The sequence below is a fragment of the Pteronotus mesoamericanus genome, unplaced genomic scaffold (genome assembly GCF_021234165.1).
Source record: "Pteronotus mesoamericanus isolate MK-2021 breed Mesoamerican mustached bat unplaced genomic scaffold, CSHL_Meso_final contig_164, whole genome shotgun sequence".
Taxonomy (NCBI): Eukaryota; Metazoa; Chordata; class Mammalia; order Chiroptera; family Mormoopidae; genus Pteronotus; species Pteronotus mesoamericanus.
The window spans coordinates 9760069-9773023 of record NW_026555065.1 but is presented as its reverse complement, the minus strand read 5'-3'; the positions used below and the strand labels follow the sequence as shown (position 1 = coordinate 9773023).

The 12955-nt window shown below is 41.6% G+C and overlaps 1 protein-coding gene across 1 annotated transcript in view; it reads left to right on the top strand.

Annotated features, from left to right (window-relative positions):
• The window catches only part of AQP9 (aquaporin 9), a 38557-nt gene that overhangs the window by 16339 nt on the left and 9263 nt on the right, over positions 1 to 12955 (top strand). Inside the window, exons 2-4 of the mRNA XM_054565361.1 lie at positions 5611 to 5737; positions 9753 to 9890; positions 10704 to 10822. Coding sequence (XP_054421336.1) covers positions 5611 to 5737; positions 9753 to 9890; positions 10704 to 10822 — 384 coding nt within the window. The remainder of the gene's footprint in view (positions 1 to 5610; positions 5738 to 9752; positions 9891 to 10703; positions 10823 to 12955) is intronic.

Here is a 12955-nt window from a genome sequence, read left to right as displayed (position 1 = left end):
AGGCCTCTGTGACAAACATGGGATTTAAATTCTGGTTCGATTTCTTTTATTTTTATTATGTAACATTGTACAAATTGCTTAGCCTTTCTCAACCTTAATTTCCTCATCCACCAAATATTCGTTCCCTCCCAGGGTGATTATAAGTAAATAATAGGATGATGATGAAGTAATACAGGTAGGGCACTTAGCATGGAGCCTGGCACAAAGAACATGCCAAATGGATGGTAGCTGGAGTGTGTATTCTTTCATTCACACTACCCTAAACAGATGAGTAAAGATAGCAAACATTTCATACAGGCTTTATTATAGTCCACGACAGTGTTTCCCAAGGAGCTCCAAAATTTTCAACTGCAAAATTTTTCGAGAACTTTATGGAATAGGAACCTTTCTTAATTCTAAAAAAATACTGAACCACGCAAGAGAGACACAATACATGTTATTTTTTTCCATTTTTTGGACAATGTTTGATGTGCACAAAGAATCACAGACCCCTTGCACTATCTTCAAGGAAGCTGGTGATCCCTGATCCCAGGCTGAATGCATTTGCAAACATTTTCCCAAGGAATTTCTAACCTTCATTGACTACTTTTCTGAAAGGGCTCAGTTTTTACATACTTACTGAAAAAATCCTAAGTGAATCTGTTATGTTCTGTGTACTGTGCTGGAAACATCTTGGTCTATACCTTTAAGGTAGTATTGTAATAAATGTGCAAAGTATTTGGGAAAAACCAAATGAAAGAATCATGTGGGCTGATTATTTTCTCTTCGATCCTCAGCATTTTGATTCATGATAATCACTCATTACATCAGGTTTTACATTGTGTCCCATAATTAGCTTGTTGTAGAGGTCATGGCTCAGCTGGGAACTTCCCAGCTGCCCCAACTGATATTTCTTAGAAATCACACCTCCCACTTTTCACATTCTACCCCCAGACTAACTTTTTCTTTTGAAAAGGCATTTACACAGGGGTTTTTCCCTGCTTGTGTTTAGATATTTTGATCTCTCGTCAAATGTTGTTTGAACATGGAACATAAAGAAGCCCAAGCTGCCTTGACAGACATTATAATCTTGGTGGGGTGCCACAGAGCAAAGTGGAATGTGCATATGATGAAATTACATTGTAAAAATATGGTAGAAGAAGAGGAACAACCCGTGAGGCCTTAAGTCATCAGAGAAATTCCCACAAAAATGTTGGATTTTAGCTCAGTATAAGGAATAACATGGATTTGGTTGGGAAAAGTGCAGGAAAAAAAGATTCTGTTGGAAGGTATGGCATGGACAGGTGTGCAGAGGTGGGAATGGGTATCATGAACTGTGGAGAGCAGGACTGAAGTAAGATGGCATCAGTCCTGTCAACTAGGAAGCCATGTTTAGAACACGTACAGTAGAGCAACAGCTCAGAGGGATGATACAGCCCCTCAAGCATGCACAGTACAATGTGGCAGATGGCATGTGCCTATCTGAAGGGTAACACCATCCTCCCAGGGCATGTGCAGCAGAGCAACATAACCAACATGTCCTTATCAAGGTGGCACAAAACTACATGTGTTAATCAAAGGCTGATGCAACATTGCATCATAACAAGAGTATTGAAGCAGAGGCCTTTAAACAGACAGCTGAGAGCTCTGAAAGGAGTTCCGCTCCCCCAATTCACCCTGCTGTGGCTAACTCTGAGGTGGCCATTAATTCTGCCTTGCAAGATGCTGACTGGCTGCCTCCTTGACCTGGACTCTTGGAACTTGGGTTAATTATCCCCCAATTCTCTTGTGTGATGTTATTACTGATTGTTTCTGAGTGATTATTATCATTATTGGGTTATTATAGATTTGGATTGAACTTGAATTAATAAAATCTGAGTCACCTGTGTTGACTCACTGTTATTCTTTTGTGCCAGTGTTGTCTGTAGGGCTGGCAGCAGTATAGGTGGCCCAGTGTCTCCTGTCTATGACAAAGACTGGGGGCTGACTTATAGAGAAAACTACAGCATGGATACCTTACGAGTATCTCACGTGAGCTCCAAGCTCTCAAAGTGACTAGGATGCCAGCCTGGCTGATGCAGATTTATGTTGAAGAATACCAGGCTGGGGACCATGAAGTAAGGCACTGGAGAACCCCTGAGCACAGGGCTGACTGGTTTAAGCTGGCCCTTGATGAGCAATGGGGGAAGGAGTATATGAGTCATGTTTCATCTGGCACTGTGTGGGGAGATACTAGAAGTGGGGACACTAGTCATAGGCTGCAGAAGAAGGTTCAGAACATTTGAGAATGATTGGGTATGGGTGGCCAAGGGAGAGAACAATAAGGTATAGCAAATGACTCCAGAATGTCTGGCCTGGGTGATTGGGAACGACAGGGTGCCTTGCCCACCAATCAGTATTTTATAAGAATTCTTCCTTTCAGATGGCTTTGTTCCTTTTCCAATAATTTTTTTCTCCCCATCTTGTTATATCTGGAACCTAGGGATTATTTTTGAAAAGAAAACAGGGAACGTGTTCCTGCTGCAACGTCTATTTGGCATTCAAAGTAGGGTCTGCAGCCAAGTTTGGCATGAAATTCAAAGGCAGCAGTGGGCCTGTGACATGTAGCCTAAGTACTTCAAGATACCAAGTCCGTCTGCTTCTCTCTTACTGTCTAGCTATTAGAACTAATACAAGTCAGTACGTCTTACAGCTGGGGACTGGAGGGGATGTTAAAAGATCATCTAGATAATTTCTCTGCCTTCAAGGAGTAGTAAACTGAAATCATTCCAAATGTATTAAACATCTTTTGTAAATTACATTCTCTGCAGGGTCTCACCAATGAGCCCTGGGAAAGCTCTTTAGGATTAATTGATTACTATCAGAAAATGGTTTATGTGTAACCTCTCATATTTCAGTTTCGAACTTCCCTTCCCCTTTTTTTAATGGGGAGACAAAATAGCTGCTTATTGTCTTCTTGATAAGAAGCCTTCAGATTCCGAATCTGTTTTTCCTTAAATATATTTGTTTCTGAAACTTTTCCTTATATGCCCTTAAATAATATTCATTACTTGATGCTGAATCCTCCCTCAAGTTGGTCGCTCTTCTTCAGTTAGGAAACACAAACAGGACTCTGTATTCTGGAAACGGTTTGGCCAATTTGACATAGAAGAACAATGATCCAGTGATCCTACGGATCAGAACTACTTCCTCCAGGACTATACTGGCTCTTTAAACCACAGTTTAAAGAGGATGACTCTAGGGTCTTTAAACCAGTCAAGAGAATGGCTGACGGTCATTTGTTGTCCTATTGTTTTCCTACCAAACTTGTATATCACTGTCCCATCTTTCTCAATAACCCTCCCTCACCACATGTTTCTTCTATTTTTTTGTTATAATAAGTTTCAGTTGTACAGTACAATGATTTGATATTTGTATATATTGCAAAATGATGCCACAAGAAGTCTAGTTAATATCCACACTACACATAGTTATGGATCTTTTTTCCCTGTGATGAAAACTTAAGATCTTCTTTCTTAGCATTGTTCAAATATGCAATATGGTATGATTAACTAGAGTTGCCCAGCTCTACATTACATTACAGGTATTACAGGACTTATTTTATAACTGGAAAATTGTACCTTTTGATCATCTTCACTGATACCTCCACACCTTACCCTCTGCTCTGGCAACCACCAATTCACGCTCTGTATTTATGAGCTTGGTTTCTTAACTTCAGATTCCACACCTAAGTGAGATCATACAGTATTTGTCTTTCTCTGATTTATTGTACCATAATGTTCTCAAGTTTCATCAATATTGTTGCAAATGGCAAGATCTCATTCTTTTTATGGTTGAATAATATTCCATTGTGTGTATATTTTATGTGTGTGTGCATGCATGCGTGTGTGTGTGTGTGTGTGTGTGTATCACAGTTTCTTACCAAATATTTCTTTAATGGACCATGATTAAATGGTTTTAATTGGTTATTCAATGAACATATGGACACATTTTTTAAAATATTACAAAATGCTTGGTGTTATGGTCTAAATGTTTGTGTTTCCCCTCTCCATCCCAACTTGTTGAAAACCTAATGCCCAAGGTAATGGCATTAGGAGGTGAGGCCTTGGGGAAATAATGAGGTCATGAAGGCAGAGCCCTCATGAATAGGATTAGTGCCCTCATAAAAAGATATCCCAGAGAGATAGCTTGCCTCTTCCACCTTGTGAGAGCACAGTGAGAAGTCTGCAGCCTGGAATGGGATCTCACCTGATCATACTGGCTCTCTGATCTTGGACTTGAGCCTCCAGAACTGTGAGAAATAAATTTCTGTTGTTTATAAGCTATCCAGTCTGTGGGATCTTGTTAGAGCAGCACAAATGAACTAAAACACATGCTAAAAAGAAAAAAGATACACAATGAAAAGTTTTTGTCCGACACCTGTCTCGGCCATCTACTTTCCTCCCACAGTGTCCAATCCCATTTCCTGATGCTTGTGTATTCATGAAGCTAGCCCATGCATATAAAAATAAAAGATATATATATATATATAAAAGTATTCTTAATACAATTGGCAGTGTGCTTTAACACTGCTCTACATTTTGTTTTTAAATTTAACAATATACCTGGGTACACACAGATCTTTCTCATTCTATTTTATGATACTGTACAGAATACAGTGTACTAGTCTGCTGAGTGGGTGTACCATAATATATTTATTCCAAACCTTTCTGAACACTTATACCATTCTCCAAAATATCCTCTACCACCTGAAGACTGTTGAGAAATATCATACTTCATCTTCACTGCACAGCTGTTTCCCAAGTGCTTGTAGCATTGTTCTTGGTGCTGTAGCAAATACAAGAAGCCATGAATTTGGCAGCCTCTGAAACTACAGCTTCATCAGGAATAAAAGACGTGGGTATGAGGAAGGCTTGATTATCAATTCGATAGCCCCACAGTTTTCTTCTCTTTTCAAGCATGTCAGACTCTTTCTAATGGCCTTCTACATGGTATGAATGGCCTTTCCACTTGCTGGATGTGCATGATTGTGAGGCTGATCTGGCTTATACTGGCATCCTCTCAAGCAAGGGGCCAGGAGGAAGGCCTGAATGAAGTGAGCCAGTGGGGAGAGCACAAGCTCTGTTTACAAAGGGAGTAGCCAACTGCTACTTTGCTCCAGGAAATTCTTTCCCTATAGGTTGCTCATTCTGACTGATTAAAAAGAATTCATGGATAACAGGTATATGGGATCTTTTTATTTTATTTCTTACAACCACATGTGAATCTATAATTAACTAAAAGTAAAAAGTTTAATTTAAAATAAAAACCAGAAACCTGGATCATTGTGTAAAATTACCTGATTGATAAATGTAGGCAAAATTTTAACACTGTACAGTCCCAATTAAACTCATCTGTCAACCAGATGCTGCCCCAGGACCTTCATTTTTGCTATCAGTGCATATTAAGTGTTACATGCTGTTGAGTCCGCTCTGATTCCTGACGATCTGTGCATAGCTGGAGCATTATAGTTTGATTTGCATGAAGCCTGTGGCAGCCAATCCATCAATTTGCATAAAAAGTACCTCTCATTACTTTGTCAAAGTCTTTGATAGTGGCCATTTCCACTTGTTGAGTTTCCTCTCATTCCAGGTCCTTGGATGTGGCTCTGTTGCCCAAGCTACCCTCAGTCGAGGACATTTTGGAGGAATCGTCACTATCAATGTTGGATTTGCAATGGCAGTCTCAATGGCCATTTATGTGACTGGAGGTGTCTCTGGTATGTAATAGAAATAATAAGAGTACTATCTACTATTATCTCAACCATTTCAATGTGCTAACACAATGCTGGGTGTTTTATATACCTTCATTTATTTAGATCTCAGGAGTGAGTCCTGCAAGAGTATGTATTTGATTCTATTTTTAGAAATGATAAATGTTTGGCAAATAGCAAGTGACATGTGCAAAGGCAACATCTGGCAAGAGACAGAGATGGGGGTCAGAACTCAGGAGTAACTGATTCCTGTATCCGGCCACTGAATCTGTCTTTTACTTGCTCTATGCCACACTTGGAAACCACTTACCAGGTATCTTGTGAATAGCCCAGTGAAGATTGCCACTCCACAGAGGCAAAGTCTCTGGACATTTATCCACAGCAATCAGAGTCTGGGTCACTGACTGCTGTTTTCATGGAAGTGCAGGTCTGACCCCGAGGTTCTTGGTCTAATTCTGCCCCGAGTGGTGGGCTGATTAGAAGCCATTCTCAAGGTTCTGAGAAGCAAAATGAAATGACGCTTAATGCAGCCTGGGAACTTACGAAGGGACTGTGAGAAGGACCTGGTTCCCGAAGGCTCTTGGAATCTTTCAGCAGCCTGGTCTGGGTGCTCAGGACACTAAGACAAGACTGTTGGTGATAAGGCAAAAGGGGAATGGTGCATGGTGGGCACTGTGCTGGTGGCTGTACCTACTTTATCTTCTCTCCTCTCTAGCAGGACTCCGAGACAGGTATTAGTGTCTCTGTCCTACAGGGAAAACTGGAGCTCTGAGGGAGGAAGTAAATTGCCTGAAGTCCCACAGCTGGTAAAGAGGCAGACCAAAGATTTGACCCAGGTCTACATGACATCAAAGCTCATGTCCCCGTTATCCAACATGTCCAATAGTCTGTTCTGGGAAAGGCATTACAAGCAGGGCCTGCAGTTAGACCTGCTGGCCTAATGACATGTGCTGTCATTGCAGCACTAAAGAATGATGACAGCTTGGACTCCCTGGGAGCCTCTTGGGCTGGTCACCCAGTACAGTCACTTGCTGGCTGGCCCCCTTTCTGTATCACAGACTCAGGTCTTGGGGCAGTACAGGTTACAGATTCCTGTAGGTGTAATCGTTTGGCATGAGCAGTGTTTCCTGCCGAGCCCCTGCCACGATCCCGGCACTGTCCTGCCTATCTAAGGCACAAGAATAACCAGAGGCCACCCTGAATGTGCATGTGTCAAGGATGAATTATAGCACAGACCTCGACACCGCACACAGGACATACTCTCAAATTAAAGCAGGCATGCAGGATGCTCCCTGCCACCCCTACATGCTACCATTCCATTCACAGTGTGGTTTCCACAAATGTGAGCATATTCTTCACTAGTTAGTTTGTGTGTGTGTGTGTGTGTATGAAGACATGTGGTTTGGGGGTAATTTGCTTACATGACACCCTGAATCGAACATCGTCAAATCTTTACTTAAGATTGCTTTGCCCCAAACCCTACCGATGTAAATAACACCTTTTACCACCACCACGGTCCGTGAGTGTTGGCATTCATTGATATACTAAGGAATTTGGGCAGTCACCATAGAGGGATAAGGGCAGCGACCAAGGGGCAGAGGGAGTGAAGGTTGTTGTGCAGACTTTCCACCTGGCCCTTCAACTGGGGTTATGCCCTTGGGCTCAGATGGGTGAGGGCCAGAACTGATGAGGCTGTTTTTAATAGTTTTGTTTCTGGGTGAGGGCTGGGGGCTGGCTGAATTGTTCATGGGAGATTGTGAGATCCCAAAATAAAAGCGGAGCAGTTTCTGAGCCTGACTGATGGAAGGTAGGAAATGGAGCTTATCTACCCTTCTCTATTTGCAACTCCCTGAAAACCAGTGGCTTTGGGAACGTGCACAGACAATACCCTAGCCCACCAATGACATCCATGCAGATTCTGTATTGGTCTTAGAAATCGCAGGAATAAAGAGCATTGTGTGCGGGAGGTGGCTTTCTCATGGTAGCTGCAGCTAACTTAATGGTTTGTGAGCACCCGCAAGGCCTTTGAGGATTCCAAACATAGCCAATATATATTGGGCATAAACATAAATGAGATCTCATTTTGTGGTCACAGACTGTTAAGGTGAGCGAGCCTCTAGTTTTGAAGTAGAAAATATTATCTTACTGCGAAGAAGTTCTTACCACACCCTGCTTCCCTTGCAAACATGCCAGTGGTCTGGGAAACCAACCCCACCAATCAGAACTCATAACACCCTCGTTATGCGACATCCAATGCTGGGTGTCACACTGCCTACTTATACCGAGGCTACAGTGGTTGTCTGGATGTAGCATTTTATAAGTAATATAAAGTTGCTGAAAATTCGACATAGCCTTGCTTAATGACAAATAAAATATTCAGGTTATCCGTGTCATAGAATTGTCTGTGGGTGGTGGGGAGGAGGGCACTGGTCTAGAACAGAACCTTGGAAGAGTTCAGTCTGCACACTTAAGACTTTTATCTCAGGCCTCAGGGGTTCTGGCTGCCCCTCCAGGCTCTTTAGGTGAGTGATCTGATCAGCACAACAACTTGGCAGGGCCAAACTATGAGTGCAGCACTCTGTGACTCTAGCACTCATGTTCTTTCCAGTACGCTGCTCTGCCTTGTCCTGTGGGTCAGCCAGAGTGACCACTCATCTCTGCAAGGAAGAATTGTCCTCATTGCTTTGCAAAGCACCCTCCCAGATACACCCTCTCTGGCCTCCGATTTCCCCTCTCTGTAGATCTTTGTAGTCGGAGCTATCTGGATAAAGGTCTCTATTTATTTTCTCAATTTTTATATCTTGAACATCTACTAACTGCCTTGCAGCATGGGAAGTCCAAGGTGAATAATAGTTCCTGTCTCAGGGTGCTTATGAGAGACTAAAAGCAAAAACCTACCTATGGGAAGTTTTGGAAAAGGAGTTTTCTAAACAAATAACGCTTCAACTGATGGACTCATCTGAGGGGGGCTATTTTTGTTTGGATATGATTTCTGATGTTCCATGGTCCTTTCACATTGGGCCCCCTGGGGCTGGCTGGGTGGCAGCTACTCTCCAGCCTGCTCCCTGGGAGACGGGGAACAGGGTTGGTGTCAGGAACTTCCCACCATCCTGTGTGCTCCCTGTTCCTAAACCCTATTTCTACCTTCCCTAGTACACTGTACTCCTGCTAGTCTACAGAATTGTAACTCTCTTGGATTTAAAAGTAAAACAAAACAGGTGACATGTTTGTAAGGCTTTAGGAAATCATCTGTGTTTTTGGCATATTGGCATTTTCTTGCTCATATTAGCCCCTGCATGTCAGGGGCAGATGTAGAAAGGACCTTGTGGTTTAGCCAATAGACAGAATCCACTCAGAAAATGTGATCACCTCAAAGTAAACTGAGCCCCTTACCTCAGTGACAGGCACAGCCCATCAGCCAAAGGACATTTTGTTTAAAGAGACATCTGTTTTTAGTTCTAAGATTGTTTTTATATCATCTAGACATGGACTGAGAAATGACTAGATATTGATGTAAAGTTTATAAGTATGTATTGTAAGTATATTGAAATTAACAGTTCATATCAATCTCTTAGAGGTTATTGCTTTATAGATAGAGAAAACTCAGTAGACAGAGGATGGATAGATAATAGAGAAATAGAGAAATAGAAAAAATGATACACTTGAGTACAAGTTTCTTTCTATTCAATATATCACAAAGCTAAATATCCTAAACAGTGTCTAATGATGCCATGAGGATTATTAGTCCTCCCTCCTCCCCACTCAACCTCTCTGTCTCTCTCTCTCCCCCCTCTCCCTTCCTCCCTCCCTCCCTCCCTCCCTCCCTCCCTCCCTCCCTCCCTCCCTCCCTCCCTCCCTCCCTCTATCCCACACACTCAACACACATACACATACACTCAAGACTGTGTGTCCTCACATACAGATCTCTACCTAGAAGACTAAGTTCTGCCTAGGGTTTTCTTTGTAGGAATTCTCCCTGATCTGCCCTCTAACATTCCTCATCATCTTATTTTCCTTGTAGGTGGCCATATCAACCCAGCTGTGTCTTTGGCAATGTGTCTCTTTGGACGGATGAAATGGTTCAAATTGCCTTTTTATGTGGGAGCCCAGTTCTTGGGAGCCTTTGTAGGGGCCGCAGCCCTCTTTGGTATTTACTATGGTGAGTAAGACCCTCGAGTCCAGAGGTTGGGGAGAGCTGAGCATAATTTGAACATCGGGATTACTTGGAAAAGCTTCAATAAAGCAAGAATAGGAAACAGTCTACAATTAATAAGCAATTTTAAGAGTTCTGTGTTGTAAATAATGGGGCCAACATTATTATTAGGGAAAATGCTGAAGCCTCTTAATGAAAATGGCCATGCAACTTAAAAAGGGGTGCAAAAATTAAAGGAAGCATATATTTAGGCCCAACCAGTACTGTAATGTGAACAAGCACAAAATAAGTAGCTGCATGGCTTAAATAAGTCATCTGATCTTATTGATCTCAGTTTCCTCCTCTGGAAAAATGAGGGAATTGAACTGTGGTAGGGGAGACCTGGGGTCGGCACAGGCTCTGCGGGGACTGCTGTCTCTCTTGCTCCAAGGGCAGTTTCACTAGACAAGACACCCTGAAATTGTGAACTGATGTTAGAGTTATGAATTCTGCCTAGAGTAGACCCAAGTTCTACACTGGCTTTCAGTCAATCTCAAAAATTTCAACAATTCCCCCAAAAGAAGATTATTTCCAGGGCATACTGGTTAAGGATCTGGCTCCAGGTTAGAGGGCAGCCAGAGCTTTCTATCCTTGACCAACCCTCCTGTGACTTCTCTGGGCATCTCTGAAGCTACCATACTACAAAGTGAAGAAGGCAAACAATATGGATCTTCCAAACTAAACCTGAACGTTTGACTGCAGTTGGTTAACACAAGACCAGTATAGATCTCTTTCACTCTTTCCCAGAGAAAATAACGTGCTGAGCTCTGTCTTCCACAGATGGACTTATGTCCTTTGCTGGTGGGAAACTACTCATCGTGGGAGAAAATGCAACAGCACACATTTTTGCAACATACCCAGCTCCTTATCTGTCTCTGGTGAATGCATTTGCAGACCAAGTAAGTGTACAGTCAACAGAGAGCTAACTTTGGTGAAAAGACAGGATTTAATATGGAGACTGCATGGGAGCATGATAGGCTTATCAGAAAGGAAAGGCTGTTTCCAAAGTCACAGGTTACTAGTGATCACCCAAGGTTACTAGTCATCACTTTGTTGACAAAGAGTTTTCTGCTTCCTCTTTAATGTATATACTTGTTTATACCAGTTGAGGCCCAGAAAATAGTGGATGACTGGACATTTCAACCTGTGTAGGGGTGGATGGGTTTGCTTCACTATGTCTCTTTTGTGCCCAAGATCTAAATGTGGAGACACAAAAAAAGACATTTCAATCTCAATTCAAGGACTGTGAAGTGAGGTAGTTGAGCCTTAGGGTATTGCAGATCCTCTTTGTCTCCCTATGTGAATTGGTTTATCCAAATTCTCAAGGAAGTTAGAAGTATCAGGGTTTCTCTGCCTTATTAATATTTAAACAAGTTGCATCCAAGAATCTGTGGTGTCGCCAGTAGAACAACTCTTCTGGTCAGTTTGCGGCAGGACCAACATTGTCAACTGAACAGACTCTTCCTCCCTTACTGTCCCCCAGGAAGGCTACTTGCTGGCTTGGTCAGGGCAGGGACGGAAGGGAGGGAGGGGGGAAGGGAGGAAACTCTAAGTCTTTTTCTTGTGTATAGGACTTACATAAGTGAGAGTGCACATGTGGATAAAATGGATCTTTCAGTTTGCCGACTCTGCTCTCCTCCATTCAGTGGGTGAAAAATCTATGTTAAAATCTATGTTCTCATAGCCTCAGCCTTGTTCCTTTTCACTTTGACCAATAAACCAAACAGGCAGCAAATTCTTACTGCACACTCACTATGTGTTCGGCCCTGTGTCTGGAGCTTGAAGTGCATAGTGCTATGAGTTGAAAGGAAGTGTAAGTTGTACAGATCCAAGACTTGGAGCTCAAGTGCCTAGATTAAAATAACAGTTCTGCCCCTAACTCCCTATGCAACATCAGGAAGTTACTGAACTTCTTTGGTCTCAAGTTGTTCATTTGTTAAATGGGGCTAATATTAGCACTTCTCAGGTTACTGATAAAGCTAGAATGAATAATATGAGGAAAATGTATTGCAAACAACATCTGCCAGAGGAATTTAGAATCTAGTTGAAGAACAAAATGAACAGATAAGAACACAAGAACAAATGAACATAAGAACAAAATAAACAATGCAAAACATCCTTCCTCTCTGGAGAGTAAGGTTGCAGGACATTTCTAGGTCATCGTACCTCGGGATCACTAAATTCTTTTGTTCTAAATATTGTTCAAGCATATTCTATAATTTAATTAACAGACAATCATCCTTTTACATAATAAATAATTATTGACAGCTACTGAGCTCCATACTGCTCCTTGTTCAAGGAGCTCAGGGCCTGGACTCTGGCAAGTAACAGATCACTCTCCTGCAGGGTGACAATGGCAAGGATAGAAGTCAAGTCAGTGGGAATCAGTGGCAAAGGCTTCTACTCTGCCTGGGACAGTGGAGAAGGCTTTCCAAAGAAGAGAGCTCTTGGGAGAACATATCTTTTTGAGTGCAAATTCTTGTGATATTATTAATTCAGAAAGCAGATGAAATGATGAAGAGCTTAAACTCTAAAATCAGTCGTCTAGTTGTCATCCTGATTCTTTTGCTTATGAGCTCTGGGCACTAGGGCAAGTTTCTTAACCTCATTCTACCCAAATTTTCTCATCTGTAAACTGAGGAAAATAATAGGATTAATCTCATAAGTTATTTTGAAGTTCTAATGAGATAAAGCATATTAAGTACCAGACCAATAATAAGTGTTCAGCAAATAATCACTATCCTTTAGCTGTTAAGGAAAACAGTAGTTTGGAAACTTTAGAAAACAAAAGTTTTCTAAACAAAAAGTTTGTAAGGAAAACACAAGCTAAAAGCCTTCACTTCAAAATACCTGTTATCACTTGTACCCCTCAGCTAGTAGAGCGGAGGACTGTAGTTGATTTCCAAAATACCTGTTTTCAATTTTTTTATATATTCTTTTAAAAGTTTCCTTTTATGTATGTTTTTAAATATAAAATATAATGTGCATACAAAGTTTTACTTTATATTAAAAGCATTTTTATGTTATCCCTT